Source organism: Carassius gibelio, chromosome A3, assembly GCF_023724105.1.
Source record: "Carassius gibelio isolate Cgi1373 ecotype wild population from Czech Republic chromosome A3, carGib1.2-hapl.c, whole genome shotgun sequence".
NCBI lineage: Eukaryota > Metazoa > Chordata > Actinopteri > Cypriniformes > Cyprinidae > Carassius > Carassius gibelio.
The window spans coordinates 12,906,197-12,924,458 of NC_068373.1; the positions used below are offsets into that span (position 1 = coordinate 12,906,197).

Here is an 18,262-nt window from a genome sequence, read left to right on the forward strand (position 1 = left end):
GTTCTTGACAGTCTGCTGATCTGGTCATTATGAGTGAAAGGCACATTTACCGTTTACAGACAACAAACGTGTGAACAGAGATTGTAAACAGCCAACTACACACTGTCCAAAATTATCAGAAGTGATTTGTAAATAACAATAATAATCAGTTTTAAAAAAAATACCAATGTAGTTATAGTATTTAAGAATATATACATTTCATAAATATGAAAAAGGATGCTATGCCTTAGATCATTATCAAAATCAGTCATGAATGAGTCTTTTGCTACCTTATAAAAACATTATATTATCTTTATATTTAACACTGAATGAACATCACATTAAAGACACAGATCCCTGCTGATCTCTGATGACAATACTAGCTCATCATCATAAGCTTCAACCAAAACAATACAGTAGCCTATTCGGTGGGAAAATAGTAGCCTTTTTTCCTTTCTACTCTGCTGGGAGACTAATGTTTACTGAGTGAGGATAAGAAACTTTACTTTAAGCAGAGTCTCCGTATTTAAGCCTAATGAATGAAATTTGTGCTTTATTCCACTCCAGAGCTATAATTATTTACCTCTTTGATATAAACAAAAATAAACCGAATATTCTATTGATGTGTCCCTGCAAATTTTCTATGGTTGCACAAAAAAACACGCTCTGAATATACAAGAGGTAAAATGGGGAGTGGGAGCACCATAACAGTAAAAAAAAAAAAAAAAAAAACTATATAAAAAAGCTCGGAGATTTTGAAGTCAAAATAGATCTGATCTTCTACAATTATGTAGCTGATCAGATAAACAAAAGTACATTATCAAATTATTATAGGTTAAACATTTGTATTTTAAATGTATTTTACATAGCATTTCTAATTTCTCAGTCCTCTGAATAGCTCTCAGTGAGCACAGCTTCTCTTACTGGAATAATCAAGAAGCAATCTCAAGTTGTGTGTATTACAGCCTCCATATATGACTCAGCCATCAGCCTGAACAAAATCCATCCTGGTTTCTCTTTTTTTTACACAACTGTCCAATGTGGCTTCTCCAAAAAGTGCACATCCCTCTTCCTCAGATGTTTTTTGTCCCATTGAAAATCCCCCTTCTCCAACACTCCCTGTCCCCCAAACTACACCCTCTCCCTCTGTATCGCGAGAGACTGACTGGGACAGCAGGCACAGAAATATTCATATACCTGCAACACGAGCAGTTGCAAACCCTTTATGAATAAATAGATTCCATTTGATTCATCAATACGTTTAGCATCAACGGGGTACAGCCAGACGGAGAGCAATGAATAGTAATTTGAATACTGGCAGACACACTGCCTGCTTAGCAATACAGCCAGCTAGCTGACCAGCAGCTCAAACTTGAGCTTTTATTAGCAGTGCTGGTCTAGCTATTTAGCACCAGGCTTGTTCAATATACATTTGCATTTCATCTTGTTTGGATTTCACTCACGCCAGCGAAAAATAGCGTCTTTTGTGCAAAAAAGGTGAGTTGATTTGACATTTTATTTCTATTGCATGAGATCGTTAGCAAACTAGCCAGCGTTTTCATTAGCTAAAGTTAACAGGCTAGCCCGAGTTAGCTTGGTGTGTTGACATTATCAGCATGAGACCGTATTATGACAGTTAACTTAAATTTTTTTCAGTCAGCTAGTTCATCGAAGCGTGTTGTTTAGCCTTGTATGATTTCCCATATTGCGTAATTTTAGTGAAACTGCAGATGACAGGGATTTAAGCTTGATGTGTTTTCCTTTCCAGCTAACTGACTGCACCGGCCTCGCGTTACACACTCGCCTGAAGATGGTGAGTTATCACCGGGGCTCATGAGCATCACTTCAACATCTTCCGCTTATGTAAATCGTCTGGTTTCATATCAGTGTCTCGGTCTCGATTATTTTTGGCTCAAATGCTCAAGAAGCTCCCATTCTTGGTTGTATGTGGCTCTTTAATAATATAGATGAGAAATTAGCACTCAGCAAGTTTTGGAGATATCAGGTGTATTGAGTCTCATAACTAAACAACACCCTAACTATAAACCTATAAATGTAACATTTGCATCATTGGAAGTGCTGCAAAGCTTGTTCTTAGATTGATCATGTTCATGAAATGCTTAGCGATAACTGTTAAAGCCAATTTTGATGAGACATTTACTTTTTTTTAGGACACTTTTGTGCTTAAAAACAGAACCTAGACTTAAACATAGTTCTATAATCTGAACAGGATTGTAATGTTAATGTAGATAAAATATAAGTGAGCATTGAGCACATTTAAATTATTATTACTATTATTATTTGCATGACAGGAGTCACACTGGGTCAAGAGAGAAGTACTGTGAAGTTATTTATTACAAATACTTTGTGCTTTTATAGATAGATAGAAAATTTTTATTTATTTTCATGATTTTTCCAAACCTGTATGACTTTCTTCTGTGGAATACAAAAAAAGAGATGTTAAGCAGAAAGACAGCCTCAGTCTCCATTCACTTTCATTGCATTATTCTTCAATCCAAGGAAGTTGTCATTCTGCCATTTAACTCCTCATACAGGTTTGTAACACCATGATGATGAGTAAATATGACAGAATTAAAATTTTGGGGCAAATTATCCCTATAACCGTAATGTCGTTATAATTTCTGTTTTTTTTTCAGATTACTTTATTGATTATTAACTATTATTATTATGATAGATTTTTTAAAAAATAACAGTATTAATTTTATAATTTTTTTCCCTTTATATTTGACATTTAGGTCACAAATCCCTACCACAGAATCTTTGCAGAGCCTTGAAACGAACGGAGATCACCCGAGAACCACCATCAGCTCAGCCTGCTGCTCATGACATGTTTTAGTGATATTCCCCAAACATACATTTACACATTTTGTGTAGAATGTGAACTATTTTAGAGCACCAGACATTGGCGTTACAAAGTAAAATAATCTTTAAATGGGGGAAAACAAATATCAGTCATTTTCAGGCTACAAATTTATGTCTATTCTAAAACCGTAGCCTGATGAGCAGATCGCGTGCCCCCCAAACACACATAGATCACGAAGACCCTGATGTCCCTGATGATCAGTTGGTCTTAAATCGGGCACTTATTTGTTAGTCATGAACGGCTCTCTCTTAACCCCGCCCAGTCCACGGGCTGCGGCTGATTCGTCTCCCCTTCCACCCTCCCCATCTCCATCACCTTCTCCTCCATCTCCATCACTGTTGCCCCTCTCCACAAGACCCCCACCACTGCCTCCTCCAAATCCTGCCAGTCAGCCCTTGTCATCGTTATCTGAAACACCCACACCATCTCCGTCTCCCTGCCTCAGCTGGACCGAGTTCTGTGAGCTCCACGCCCGAGTAGCCGCCGGTGACTTCGCCCGGCATTTCCGGGCCTTCTTGCAGGAGAACCCTCATTACTCCCCTGATTCGGCAGCTGCTTTTTGCCGCCGCTTTACTGACCGATTCGTTCGACATTTCGAGAGCGAGCTCGAGGGGACCGGTGTGGGTAGGGAAGGAACGGTGTGCTGGGTTGCCCAACCCGACGTTACGTCGCTGGAGGAGGACGCAGCATCTCCGTCCTTGTTGTTGCCAGAAGCCGCCACCCTATCCCTGCCTACTCACACGCGGGCTGCACCCAAACCAGTCTCAATCCAGGAGGGCCGTGGCACAGAGCAATTCCAGAGTGCCGGAGCATTTCAGGACTCGTATGCTCATACTCAGATTCTCCCTCCGTCCTCCTCTTCTTCATGCTCTTCCTCTATGGGTGGGAATAATGGGAGGAGGGAGGAGAGGGGAATAGCGGTCAAATATAACCAACCTGAATACAAAGACCTGGAAGAAGAAGACGACAGCTGGGTTGGGCCTGTCGCTGGAGGGGAGGTGGAGACAGATGTAGTAGGAAAAGACAATGAGGACGAGGGTGATATGACTTTGGATAGAGCCGATCTCAGCCAGACTCCGACATGCCCCAGTCCCTCTAGCACACCAGCAAACTCTGGGTCAAAAGGCAATGGGACACCCATTGGGGGTCACTCTAAGAATAAACTAAAAAAGCGGTTCTCTTTGCGCAGCGTGGGCCGCAGCGTCAGAGGGAGCGTGCGAGGCATCCTGCACTGGCGCAGCTCCTCCAGTGACTCTCCTCCGAACTGCAGCTCTGGTAATTCTGCCCCGCTTCCCTCCAGTTACAGCTACACTACAGGCCTGCAAGACGCCAAGAGGAACTCCGCCTCGCAGGGTGTTCCCACTTCTATCCCTGTCTCTCTCTCCCTTCCCCTCTCTCTCCCTCACTCGTCGTCCTCTTCATTGCCCCCATCATCCTCCAGTAGCGCCACCTCTCTGTCGCTCTCTGAGGCCCGTGACTGGCGGAGAAGCAACGGTGATGGGGAAAAGGAGAAATGGAGTCACCGGTTGGAGAAACTGCGGCTGTCTCGCTCACCGCCACCGACTCTGTCCACAACAGCTCCACCTTCTTCAGCCGTGTCGCCCTCGGCGTTACCCCCAAGCAGCATCGGTGCCCCGAGGAAGATGGGCAGGCTGGTACGGGAGGGAGGTGTGACCGTGTGCTCCTCTTCGGACGAGTTTGCCAGCACTCATGGATTCCCAGGATTTCCCTTTGGACTGCTGCATCACGGCACAGACAGCACAGCGTCAGGACATCCCACGGCCATGGGAGGAGCTGCAGACGGAAGGGGTATGCGTTGGCACAAGTGCCGTCTAGTTCTGAAAGAACGAGATAAGGATGGAGGGGATGGAGGGCTGGAGTATTTCCTGGAGTTTTACATCCCACCTAAGGTGAGTGAGATGATTTCTGCTCTTATGTAAATTGTGTGGAAATGAGTATTTACATAGATTTACACATTTTATATATGCACCACCATTGTTCATAAGTTTAAGGTAATGTGATGATTTCATGTTTTAGAAGGAAGTCTCTAATGCTCACCAAGGCTGCATTTACTTGATCAAAAATACATTGAAACTTTAATATTGTGAAATATTATATTTTAAAGGGACCCTTTTCTATTTTAATATATTTTGAAATGTAACATTCCTCCAATAAGAGAGTAGATTTTTTTCAGTCTCAGAAATCAGTCTAATATGCTGATTCGCTGCTAAAGAAACATTTATTATTATTCAAAATGTTGAAAACAGTTGTGCTGCTTAATTTTGTTGTTACAACTGTTGATACCTTTCTTCAGGATTCTTTAATGAATATAAAGTTCAGAAGAAATGCGGTTATTTGTTCTTCTGTAATGTTATAAATACCTTTACTGTCACTTTTGACCAGTTTAATGCATCCCTGCTGAAGAGAATATTAATTTCTTGTAAAAAAATCTTCCTGACCCCAAACTTTGAGTAGTGCATGTGTATTTATTTAGTTATTTGTATTATTATAGTTTAAGTTCTGAATCATTTATGTATTATGATGTTTTTGAATACTTCTAGTCGTCCAAGCCCAGAGTGACTGTCCCATGCTGCTCGACTGTTAATGTGAGGAGCACTACAGCTATAGAGGTGCCAGACAAAGAGAACACCTTCCTTCTACAGGTACGTCAGCACAACTCTATTTTTGGTGGTTAAAAAGCAACAAATAATATAGAAATATTCTACAAATATAATATAATTAAGATCTTTTTAATATTTTATACAGAACTGTGTTTGCACGTCACTTTGCATTCAGTTACATCCTGTGTTGTACCACCCATCTCACAGATCCAAATCATGAAATAAATGAACCCTTTGTATATCTGCACCTTTGATCTCTTCAGGTGGAAGGTCAGGTGCGGTACGTGATCGAGACCAGAGATGCGGTTCAGATGAGAGCTTGGCTTAGTGACATCAGAAACGCCATTTGTTTGAGGTAAGTCTTCATGTCTCGGATTTTGAATCATTAAAAAGTGAATGTGTGTTCAAAGGTTATAAAGAGATCATTCTTAGTAGTTTGCTTGCATGTATGACAATCAAAACTCAGATCTCAAATGTACTCCTTGACCTTTTCTCATCAGTGAGCAAGAGGATGTTGAGGGAGTGTGTGGCAGTGCTCTCAGCGAGCTCAGCGGTATGACAGAATTCAACGACCGCCTGTCTCAAGGTAAGCGTCTGGAGATGATGTCACCAAGATGTGGTCAGCTGCATTCAGGACAGTATGTGTAATGGGACATGTTCTTACCATCATGTTTGCCAGAGCTAGAATCGGCCCACAAAACTCAAACTGCTTAAATGGAGGGGAGCAATTTTGTGATTAACAGGGATTTAAAACATCTGATCCTGAATTCAATTATTTATATTTGACAGCAAAAATGAATATAAAGGCTTATCAGTAACTACAGACGGTGATATATGAGTATGTGTCTTCACTATAGTGTGCTATGGTGGAGTTGGTGGTTCGCCCCAGCTGGAGCCCCTACCTCCTGAGTTGCCACCCCGTGCCCCTCTTGATGAATCAGACAGTCGACTGCTTGGTGGGGGCGGAGCTAGTCTTGGCACACCTTTTGCAGAAACTCCTGATGCCACAGGTGCTTTACTGTGTGAAACACGCACACATTTTGAGACCACAATGACATCTATAGCTGTGTTTACATGGGCCCTACTAATCAGATTGTAATAGGACTAGAAGCACAATCGGAATAATAATGGCACATCTTGGCCAGATCCAACTAAAATTTCGATCGGATTGTAAGAGGTGGTTTATTCCTTTTGTAATCCGGGTGAGTGGACATGTAAACACTTGATCGGATTGAAAATCGAAACTGGAAAGTACTGTGCATGCAAAGTGACGTAGAAATAGTGTAATGATGTATGATGTATCTGTTCTTCCTGGTGAATTATTATAAAACTCCCCTTTCACTCAGCGTCTGTGAAGTGGAGCAGGACAACGTCCACTAGTCCTTGTTTAAGACTCTCATCAACAGACGACTAGTTTTGGGTGCGGGAAGGGGCACTTTTACTAGCTTATTTTTATTTTTATTTTTTTCAAGTAAACAAAACGGCACAACAGTTTATGTCCTGGTCGTCGCCTAATTAGGACCGGAAATAGATAAATATCAAGTGTGCTTTTTAAAACCGTATGCGACAGCAGAAGGGAAACTGTATATTCATGTAGAGTGCACGTCAAAAGAGTAAATCCGATCAGAAGCTTGTGACATATAAACACACACATCAACCCGATCACTTTATTTATCGTTCATGTAAACACTACGTTCGGATTCGTCAATCAGAATGAATTCATTCCGATGGAAGCAAAAGGTGTCCATGTAAACACACCTTATGTTACTCTAATCCTGTTAATATTTAATGCACTTGTAAATATTTCATGATTAAATAGGGCACAGAAGTCAGTGTTTCAGTCCAAGCTGCTTATTTAATTTCTGCGAAAAACAGGGATATTGAGAAAACAATTTGCAAATAAAGCAGAATCCCTTTATATCCCTGAATATCATTTTAGCTACAAGGAAAGGCATGGTTGCTATTTCAATTAAGTCAGCATGAAATAAAATGCACCTATTTATTTTCTAATTCCATCTTATTGTGAATTATATCCATGCGTGTTTTCTGCTTTTAAGAATTTTTTGATGTTCTAATTCTTAATAAAAAGAACTGGATCATCAGGTGAAATTACAGACTTCTCTCTGGTGACGTATGCTGTCTGGCATATTTTTTTGTTTTGTTTTTTTTTTATCCATTGTCTTCTCTGAGCAAATTATTTAGTAACATGGCTCATATTTTTTTCCAGTATTGCAAAGTCCAGGTAGAAATTCACTATATGGACAAAAATATTGGGACACACCTCTTAATTATAGAATTTAAGTTTTTTAATTCATGCATTTAAACCCATTCCCACATGTGTATAAAATCAAGTACCTAGCCATGTAGTCTGCAGATTGCACAAACATTTGTGAAAAAAATTGTTTGTTCTGAAGAATTTGATTGTGTTACTGTGATGGCATGCCGCCTTTGCAATATATTAGTTCATAAAATGTATTTCCTGCTAGATATTCCATAGTCAACTGTAAGTGGTATTATTGAAAAGTTTAATTGTTTAGGAACAGCAGCAGCCATGAACCAGAAGACAACGTAAAGTCATAGAGAGACGTTCTGAGGTGCATGGTGCGTAAAAGTCACCAACATTCTGTTGATTTCATAACTGAAGATTTCCAAACTTCCACTGACATTAATGTCAGCACAAAAACAGGAGATCGGATTCAATCGGATTCAACATGAGATTCATCGAATGAGTTTACAAGGCTGAGCAGCTGCATGAAAGCCTCACTTCACCCAGTACAATGCCAAGCATAAGATAAAGTGGTATAAAGCATGCTGACACTGGACTGGAGCAGTGGAAACCTGTTCTGTAAAGTGACGAATCAAGCTTCTCTGTTTGTCGATCTAATGGGCAAAGTGGGGATTCCTGACATAACCTGAACACTACGTGTATAGACAACAAACTGTATAGTTTGAAGTAGGGATAATGGTACAGGGCTGTTTTTGAGGGATTAGGCAAGGCCCTCACACAGAGCCTTGACCTTAGCCCAATCAAACAACTTTGAGATTATGAGCCAGACTTTGTCGTCCAACAACCTCACAAATGCTGTACTAGATAAAAGGACAAACGGTTGTTATCAGCTGGTATTTAATAATATCTATGTATTTAGAATGCGATATTCTTTAAGTACCTCTTGGTGTAATGGTCAGGTGTCCCAAAACAATCTCCACATAGAGTACACAGATGGAATCCCAGCTACTGACATTAACTCTTATTCTTATCATAGACCAAGATCAGAGGTATTCAGTTTGTTCCTTGTTTTCCACAGGGTCATTCCTGTTCTCTGAAGGTTCTGTTTCAGAGACGGTGGAACATCCTCTGAGTGAGTGTCAGTGGTTCCACGGCACACTGTCCCGTCTTAAGGCAGCCCAGCTGGTGCTGGCGGGCGGCATGGCCAGCCATGGAGTGTTCCTTGTGCGACAGAGTGAGACACGGCGTGGGGAGTACGTCCTCACCTTCAACTTCCAGGGCAAAGCAAAGGTAAATGTGAATGGGGTGTTGTTTTACACTACCATTTAAAAGCTTGAAGTCAGTAAGTTGCTGCTTCCTTCTGTTTTTTTTTTTTTTTTTTGTATTTTATTCTCACCAATGCTGCATTTATTTGATCAAATAGAAAGATATTATGAAATATAATTAGAATTTAAAGTAACTGTTTTCTTTTTGAATGCATTTATGTAATTAACTTCAGTTACTTCAGAATTACTTGAACTTTCAGAAATCATTCTAATTCAAAACAAGTTTATTTGTAAAGCCCCTTTTACGATACAAATCATTGCAAAGCAACTTTGCAGAAAATTAAGTTTCTACAATATTTAGTAGTAGCTTATCAGTGGTGACCCAGTTTATGTTAATATGGCAGAAATGTACGGAAAAATAAATTAAAGACGTAATCAAACACTATCAACAGCAATTATTATACAATGCAATCACACTTCACACTCTGTATGTTGTTTCAAGGTTAGCATCATCTGAGGTCCTCTGAGGCGTTGGCATCATCTCTTTTCAGGCGTTCTGGATCCAGACTGGAGCCTTTGTAATTCCTAGTTACCAAGGGATGTAAATCCCATGACAAAACAGAGAAACCAAGAGAGACATAATTAGCGTAGCTGCTGTTCCAACAAAGTAAAATGAATTTGTTTAACCCAAGCTGAAGAATAATAATGTGCATTTGATCGGTTATAACTGCAGTCCAAAATTATGAGATGCGTTATTTGAATGCTTGACCCAAGAGATGTGTCTTTAACCTAGATTTAAACAGAGAGAGTGTATCTGAACCCTCGAACATTATCAAGAAGGCTATTCCAGAGTTTATGAGCCAAATGCAAAAAAGCTCGACATCCTTGAGTGGACTTTGCTATCCTAGGTACTACCAAAAGTCCAGCGTTTTGTGACTTTAGGGACCGTGATGGATTGAAGCATGGTAGAAGACTAGTTAGGGTACGCAAGAGCTAAACCGGTAAGGGCCTTTTATAAGTAATAATATTTTGTATCTAGATATGTGCCGGTATTCGGTAATGCGATATATCACGGTATCGTGGGCACTTCTAAATACCGTGAATAATTATATATTACAAATGATTCATAATTTGGAATGCATTTTAAGAATACCTTTCCCATTAACTGGTCAAAATGCACAACACTGCTGTATGCTGCTTGAAAGAGTGTGTGCTCCTGTTTTATACAGTCTATGGTGCACTCTGATGTAAACAAGCACGCCTGAGAAGCACATTGGGGAACAAGTGAGAGATGCGCAGATGGTGCTAAACTGCAGAAAATGTAGCCTTTACTCTGGAAACCAGAGTAAATTTTAGAGTAAACTTTTGCACTACTTTCTAAAACGTATTTAAATAGCCATTTAAATTTGTGGATTTGCTATTGTGTTCATCACAGTGCCAAATACTTAAATATTTAAACTTAATAGGCTATTATTTTCAAACTTTTTTTTTTCTATTTTAATCTGGACTACAACATGCTCTAGATATTGTTTGAAAGTGTTTTGATTCATTATTGTTTATTCACACTTTACATTAGGGCTTCATTAGTTAACATTAGTTAATTCATTAGTTAAAAAACTGCCAATACAAAATTCTTCTGAACATTCCTTACTCTTAGATATTCCAATATTTGATAACACATTGTTAAAATCGAAAGTTGCAACTGTGATATTTATTTTGTATAATGTGATAATAATACCATATACCATGATAAAAACATGAGCAATTAATTGCAACATGAAAATTGGATACAGGCATATCACTATTTGTAAATTATACAGAACTTAATAGGTAGACTGTGCAGAGACCTAGAATTGGGGTAATATGATCATATTTTCTTGACCTAGTAAGGACTCTAGCCACTATATTTTGGACTACCTGTAGCTTGTTTATTGTAGATGCAGGACAACCACCAAGAAGTGCGTTACAATAGTCCAGTCTAGAGGTCATGAATGCATGAACTATCTTTTCTGCATCAGAAACAGGTAACATGTTTGGTAGCTTGGCAATGTTTCTAAGACAAAAGAATGCTGTTTTGTAATATGGGAAATATTGTTTTCAAAAGACAAGTTGCTGTCCGGATTTTTGAATGTAGAGGAAGTAACAGTTCATCCGTCTAGATAAATACGTAGTAGAGTATCATCAGCATAACAGTTGAAACTAATCCTGTATTTTCTAATAAAATTACCAAGGGGCAATTGAAAATAGCAGAGTACCTAGGACAGATCCTTGTGGCACACCATATTTTTTAAATAAATAAACAAAGTTGTAGCGATCGGACATGTAGGATCTAAACCATCTTAAAGACTGCCCTTGAATACCTGTATAGTTTTGTAATCAATCTATGATTATGTCATGATCTATGGTGTCGAACGCAGCACTAAGATCAAGTAAAACTAGAAATGAGATGCAGCATGGATCTGACACAAGAAGCAGGTCATTTGTAGTGCAGTACAAGTGCAGTTTCTGTGCTATGGTTGGGCCTGAAACCTGACTGAAATTCTTCATACAGATCTTTTATTTTTAATTTTTTTTTTATTTGACAGAAATTGAAAATTTTAAATGGGCCTATAATTTGCCAGTTCACTAGGATCTAGTTGTGGTTTCTTAGTAAGAGGCTTAATAACCACCACCTTGAATGGTTTTGGAACATGACCTAAAGATAACAAGGATTTAATAATATTGAGAAGCGGTTCTTCTGCTACAGGTAACAACCCTTTTGGTAATTTAGTGGGTACAGGATGTTGTTGGTTTAGATGCAGTGCTAAGTTTATTTAGCACTTCCTGTCCTATAGTTGTAAAGCACTGCAGTTTATCTTTGGGTGCGATGGATGAAACAGAAGTATTAGACTCTGTAGAATCTTTATTTATTATTTTATTTCAGTATATCAGTGTATATCAGTGAAGAAATTCATAAAGTCATTACTATTAAACATTGATGGAATATCAGGTGACGTCTGGTTATTTGTTAATCTAGCCACTGTGCTACATAAAAACCTTGGATTGTTTTCATTATTTTGAATGAATTTGTGAATATGCTCGGCCCTGACAGTTTTTAGAGCCTGTCTATAGCTGTACAAACTGTTTTTCCACACAATTCTAAAAACTTCCAAGGTTTTCTGCATTTGCGCTTAAGACTACAAGTTTCTTTCTTGAGAGAGTGGGTATAACTGTTATACCATAGCACAGTACATTGTTCTCTAACGATTTTCAGTTTGATGGGGGCAACAGCTTCTAATAGAGAAGAGAATCGCTTCTAAGAGAAGATAGTGCCCATGTTCCCAGTCATTTCGTCTAGTTCATGTGTATTTTTGGGCACAAAGAGCAGTTGAGATAAATCAGGCAGGCTATTTGTGAATCTGTCTTTGGTGGCTGGAACAATAGTTCTGCCCAGACGGTAACGCTGTGCCGTATATTTAATATTAGTGATACGCAGCATGCACAATACAAGGAAATGATCAGTAACATCATCACTTTAAGGTACGATATCTATATCAGAAAGATTGATTCCATATGATATAACTAAATCTAATATCCTTATTTAATGCTCAGAAAACATTTCTTCTAACCAGTCTTGAAAAAAATTTGCTCGATCAATTAAACTGCTTAATATTTTTAGAAGCCAATACTTAGTTTTCAGGATTGAATAGAAAATAAATATAAATAGAATGTTCAGAAAAACTGCATTTATTTGAAACAGAAATTGTAACATAAAAGTCTTCACTGACATGTTTATCAATTTAATAGTGGTCTACTGATTAATGTTCATGTTATCATTATTGGTAAAATCCACTGGTCCATCTCTAAAATTTAATGCATCCTTTCTGAATAAAATTGTTCAATTCAAACTTTTGAGTGGTAGTGTCCATCTGATGAGAAGTATCGGTATGTGTAAAGTAACATACCTATACAGTATAAAGTAAATACCTCTTCCTTTTTCTTTGGCATCTTTTTCACAGCACTTGCGTCTCTCCCTGAACGAGGATGGACAGTGCCGTGTGCAGCATCTCTGGTTCCAGTCCATTTTTGACATGCTGGAGCATTTCCGTGTGCACCCCATTCCCCTGGAGTCTGGGGGTGCCTCTGATGTCACCCTCATCAGCTTTGTGGGGGCCACGAATGTCCGGCAAACAGGTATTGAAGGCTGGGCTCAACTTTAAGGCATGAGGGTTTACAGCATAGTATAAATAACAGGGAAATGCTGCATTTTTTAGATGACAGATAATTTCTGAGAGCACGAACAGGTGATCACGTGATCACAGGTGCCACTTGCATCTCCCTCAGAACAGCTAAATGGATAAAAAAATTTGTATAAATACACTGACTATACATCCAAGACTTTTAGTAGTTTATTTGACAACTTTATATTTTATACACTGAATTATACATGTTTTTTTTATATAAATATAACACTTGGGATTAAAATTTAGAACAATGTTAATTTTTTAAGCAATTATTGGCATGTATTTAATTTGACAATTTAATAATTCTGTTCTGAGAGATTTTTAAAAAGCTCAGAAACTTAACAGCTGATTGAAAGAAAGCTGGACGAGAAAAAACATTTTTATAGGTTATTCATTTATAAATGAAACCCAGATGATATATTTTGCGAAGGTAAAGTCATTTGCATTCTTAGTACGGTGAAAGGAAATTATTATTGATACTCAAGGAGTGAAATATCACCAAGAGTGAATCACAGTAATGCATAGAAATGTTAATACGTACACGAGTCTGCACCTTCACACCACATGTGACATGACATCCATAAACTATGACTCGGGTTGTTTTACTGTTGAATTATTATATCATATGTTTGCATTTCCTGTGCATTTTGATAACCATTTCAAAAATATTGACTTGTTTTTGTGAGGGAGACTAGTATGACTTCATTAACTATGACAAAGTGATTGATTACTTAGTTGACAGCCCTTTAAACAGCTGTTTTGGGGGAGATCACGGTGGGCCCATGAAAGGAAACAAAACAACAAGAAAGATTTCTTACAAGGCATTCATCTCCTGTCAGTTTGATTGTCTTTAATCCTGGGATGATTTAAGCGACACACACGGTCTTTGGCACCGAGCTTGTGTGTGTCATGTGAGTGGGATGAATCTGGAGAGTGATCATATGTGTATTTGTGTATGTGTGTATTCATAAACAGCATGGTCACCGCATGAGTTGTTTGCACCTGTCACAGAGATATGACTAAATGTGGGATCACCCCGTGTGTGAGATCACTTCCTGTCACGGCATGCTTTTGAAAGGACGCATTGTGCAAGCATCTGCTACAACTACTTGAGCACACACGGATTCATCGCTGCTGCCGGAGTCTGCTGTTGGATGGCTGCGCATGGCTTTGCTTTTTTTTTTTTTATTATTCAGTGATTGTCTCTTTATTAGATTTCTGTGTGTGTGACCTCTTAAAATGTTCAAAACATTCCTCATCATGTCCTCAAACCTGTATTTCCTTTTCATTACATCATATCATCTCGATGCTACAACTATACTTCTCTTTCATTGCATCTTTTCTCCTATTCTTCTGTTATATTCCATTCTTCTTTCTAACATGAATCTATTTTCTTTCCATAACCCGTTGCCTTCCTTCATTTTGATCTCTGGTCACTCACTAATTCGTAGTGTACCTCTGCTCGTCTCGTCCTGCTTCAGCCTCTGGCTTTCTCCATAGTGCATATCAGAGCTCTGATTGGCTGTTTCTGTTGTTGTTTGTCGTTGGGTCATCTTCGCAGGCCGGGAAAGGGCAGGCAGCCGCCCCACAGTCTGTGATGTCATCACCACGCGCCACCCCGACTCTCCATCAACCCCCATCTCTGACTGTGTGTAAGTGAGACCAGATTCAACAGAGAGAGTTAGACAGAGAAGGTCTGACAGAAGGAAATCAAATCATGCTGGTACATGGGGGTTAGCAAATTAAACACACAAAAATATTAAAGGTATAGCACCAAAAACAGCTTGTTTGATTCTAAGTGTCAGAGACAGGAAGGAAATGGTCATTTGAAAACGAAATTACTGTACCGTTAGCAGTTATAGCCCAATGATAAAGTACAGTAACACAGTAATATTGTGAAACATTAAAACAATTTTTTTTTTCTATTTTAAAATTTAATTTAATGTTCTGATGGCAAAACTGAATTATGAGCATCAATACTCCAGTCTTCAGTCTCACATTATTCATCCATTATATTTTATGGTAATTAGGTGCTCAATAAACATTTTATTATTATTATTATCAATGTTGAAAACATCTGTGCTGCTTCATATTGTCTGTAAACTATTTTGTTAAATGTCTTAGATGCATAAAAACATTTTAATGTAATGTATAACTTTTTTATTTAATGTCTTCACTGAAACTACTAATTTCTTTAAAAAAAAAAAAAAAAAAGCTAACTAACCTCAAATAATAGTTGTGTATTTCCTAGTGGAATAATATATTTAATGAGGAAATGTAGGGTGGGCCAGGACTGAATCATCAAAGTGACCGTCATCATGCAAATCATTCATTTCCAATGTACAGAGCAACTACATTTCCCCCAAATTATGCAAACATAAAAACAGTTTTTTCACATTTGCATAATAAGATGAGGAAACCATATTAAGAATGTAAATAGGGTCCATTTTAATTTCATGGCAGCTGCTATAGTAGATGACAGAGTAAATGGTGGGAAACATTTTGAGGAATACAGGATGTGAGGAAGAGGAAGCTTGTTAGAATAAGACAGAAAAGAGGTAGCGACAGGTCATCCGTTCACTTCAGTGCACATCTGTCTGCTTAACTTCCTCATTCACAACTGGGTTTCAGTTGCACACATCCATCCTGAAATGTGTGTCGCAGGGTAACACATTCATTTAACCTTTGCTCATTATAGCTTGCGTTAATAGCAATCTTTATTAAATGTCACACATTTGCAGACAGTGAGCTCTGTCTCCATATAAACGTGATTCAGTATGTAACGAATGCAATCAATCGATGACTCTTTACAGCTGTTTAGTGGAGGCAGGGTGTGAACAGTCTGTGTGCAATGTGTTGACCAATTCCATTACTAGCATGTTTCATAGCTGAGATTTCCTTGCATCTTATTGTCATTCCTCTCAGTTTTTTGTCTTGTGCCCATTCAAATGTCATCCCTCTCACCTCCTCTCTCTGTTTGCTGTCCTCAGACTTGACCAGCAGACCCCGTAGTCCTCCTCAGCCACCTCCTCCCCCTCTGCCTCCCGGACGCCCTCCGCCCCCAACCCCGCCGCAGGAACGAGGGAGCGAAACGGAGGCCGCTGGAGCAAGCAGCGGGGCGGAAGAGTGCGAGGAACGGGAGCGGGACCCGCCCCTCCTCCAGCTGGAAGGGGTGGAGGGCGAGGAGAGAGAAGGAGGGAGAGCAAGAGCCGTCGACAACCAGTACTCCTTCTTCTAAAACGTGGAGAAGAATGAGGTGGGATGGAGGAAGAAGAGGAGAGCCCTTCACAATCAGTTTTCAGTATTCTCCAGCGGAAGAACTGACCGATGGGTCACACGACCGAGTTATTAACACTATTAAGCATTCATGGTACGAGAGAGAGATGGAGAGAAAGAGAGAGAGAGACACCCAAACACATAAGCATATATGATACTGACGGTACAATTTATTAAAACACTAAGTAATGGTACTACACTAAACTGGAGGTGCATTGTGAAAATGTTGGTCATCTTTTACTCATTGGTTCTCCAGTGTTTGTCAGTGCGAAAGGTCCTCCTCTGGTGCTGCTGCAAGGGAAGGTACGGAAGTGTGAGCGCCGCCACTGAGCTGGTGTTGTGTTTTTAGCAACTTATTTCTTGAAGAGTCCTTCACGTCATCGCAATGTCAAGTCATTACAGTGTCGGACTCACTTATTGATTTAGATGGCTAGTATTCTTTGACCCTTCGCACTTATAGAAAAGGAGTTTCTTTTTTCCCTCAGGTGAGAGGAGATTGTTACCCACCAGCACTCTTGTTATTATTAGTAGTGTTATTATTATTACTGGAGCTGTTTAAGCTGTTTTCTTTTTGTTCTGCCACTGACAAACTACGAATGTCACAAAGTAATAACTTTTTATCTTGTTAATTTCAATTGTACTGATTTTTGCTAGTTCAGTAGCGGGCATTGCCTCGAGCCTAACAACGTCCACTTTTGCCAAAAATTTTCAAGCCCAGTCCTCTGAAGTCCATTAGTATTCTTCTTCTTCTTAAGGTTAATTACCATATTAAACATCTCCATAGACTCCATTATTACCTCAGAGTCCTGATCTGTCGCCTGGCTCCTCTGCTCTCTCTCTCCCTCTCTTTCTCCCTCGCTGTCTTTGCATCCTACCCTTCCTTTTAGCTTTACAGTCTTTGGTTTTATTGGTGCGTTTATTTCTAAGATAGATTCCAGAGGAAGGAGAGAGAATGTCCTTCATTAAAAAAAGAAAAGAAAGAGAAATTATTGAAAAAACGATAATAACTGATGATGGTGATGATAATAATTGTCCAAATAATAGTAGTTTTATTTTTTGTTCGTTTCAAAATGCCTTTATTTTTGTTGTTTATAATATGAACGCATAATATTTGTTCTCCAAAATCAGTTTTTCTGTTTCTAATTTGTTGTGCCTTCTTATATCTGTTCTAACCTCACTCTGTCCCACTGCGTTCTCCTTCAAACTGTGCTTCGGTATCCACAGATTTCAGGAAAACTTTTGAAAAGGAAAAATAGATAAAGAGCCCCTTTCTTCTTGTGCCTTTTCATGTTGTTAATTGTCATTCCCTCTTGTTTCGTGCCAGTCATTCTTGATTTTGTGCCTCAGTCTGTCTTTTTGCAGTGTCTGCCATCCAGTTCAGTGCCTGCATCTGTATTCTCCTGCTTTGTCTCTCTCGTTCTGTCTCTGCTTTTTCACTTGTTCTCTTCTTGATCCTACAGATCATTTGTTATGATTTGTTTTCTCTCCATTTTCCCTGTGCTCCCCCCTTTTACCCTTTATTTAAACCTCTTACTGTGCCTTCTCTCTCTTTTCACTTCTCTCTCTGTCTGTATGTGCTGGGACCGTGTGTTAAGGTGGACATTGTTGCCCACTCTGTGTAATTAGTTTCAGGTACTACATTGAATTAAATGATGATGATATGATATAATATAATTATTCTGAAACAATATGTCTTGGGTTGTGTTTTTGATAGATAGATAGATAGATAGATAGATAGATAGATAGATAGATATACTTTACTGAACTTTACTTATTAATATGGACGA

At 39.0% G+C, this 18,262-nt stretch overlaps 1 protein-coding gene across 3 annotated transcripts; it reads left to right on the forward strand.

The window, feature by feature from the left end:
- Positions 1-1,114: 1,114 nt before the first annotated feature.
- LOC127947319 (SH2B adapter protein 1) lies at positions 1,115-18,165 on the forward strand. 3 transcript variants are annotated; one of them, XM_052544352.1, is made up of 11 exons: positions 1,115-1,476; positions 1,748-1,792; positions 2,736-4,773; positions 5,425-5,526; positions 5,748-5,839; positions 5,985-6,070; positions 6,342-6,494; positions 8,790-9,001; positions 12,975-13,149; positions 14,761-14,851; positions 16,190-18,165. In XM_052544352.1, the coding sequence occupies exons 3-11, from the start codon at positions 3,097-3,099 to the stop codon at positions 16,209-16,211; spliced, it is 2,610 nt and encodes an 869-aa protein (XP_052400312.1). In that variant the 5' UTR covers positions 1,115-1,476; positions 1,748-1,792; positions 2,736-3,096; the 3' UTR covers positions 16,212-18,165. The 3 variants fall into 3 exon arrangements, with proteins under 3 accessions (XP_052400312.1, XP_052400304.1, XP_052400323.1); XM_052544344.1 differs by lacking the exon at positions 14,761-14,851; XM_052544363.1 differs by lacking the exons at positions 14,761-14,851; positions 16,190-18,165 and adding an exon at positions 14,175-14,753.
- The last annotated feature ends 97 nt before the right edge of the window (positions 18,166-18,262 follow it).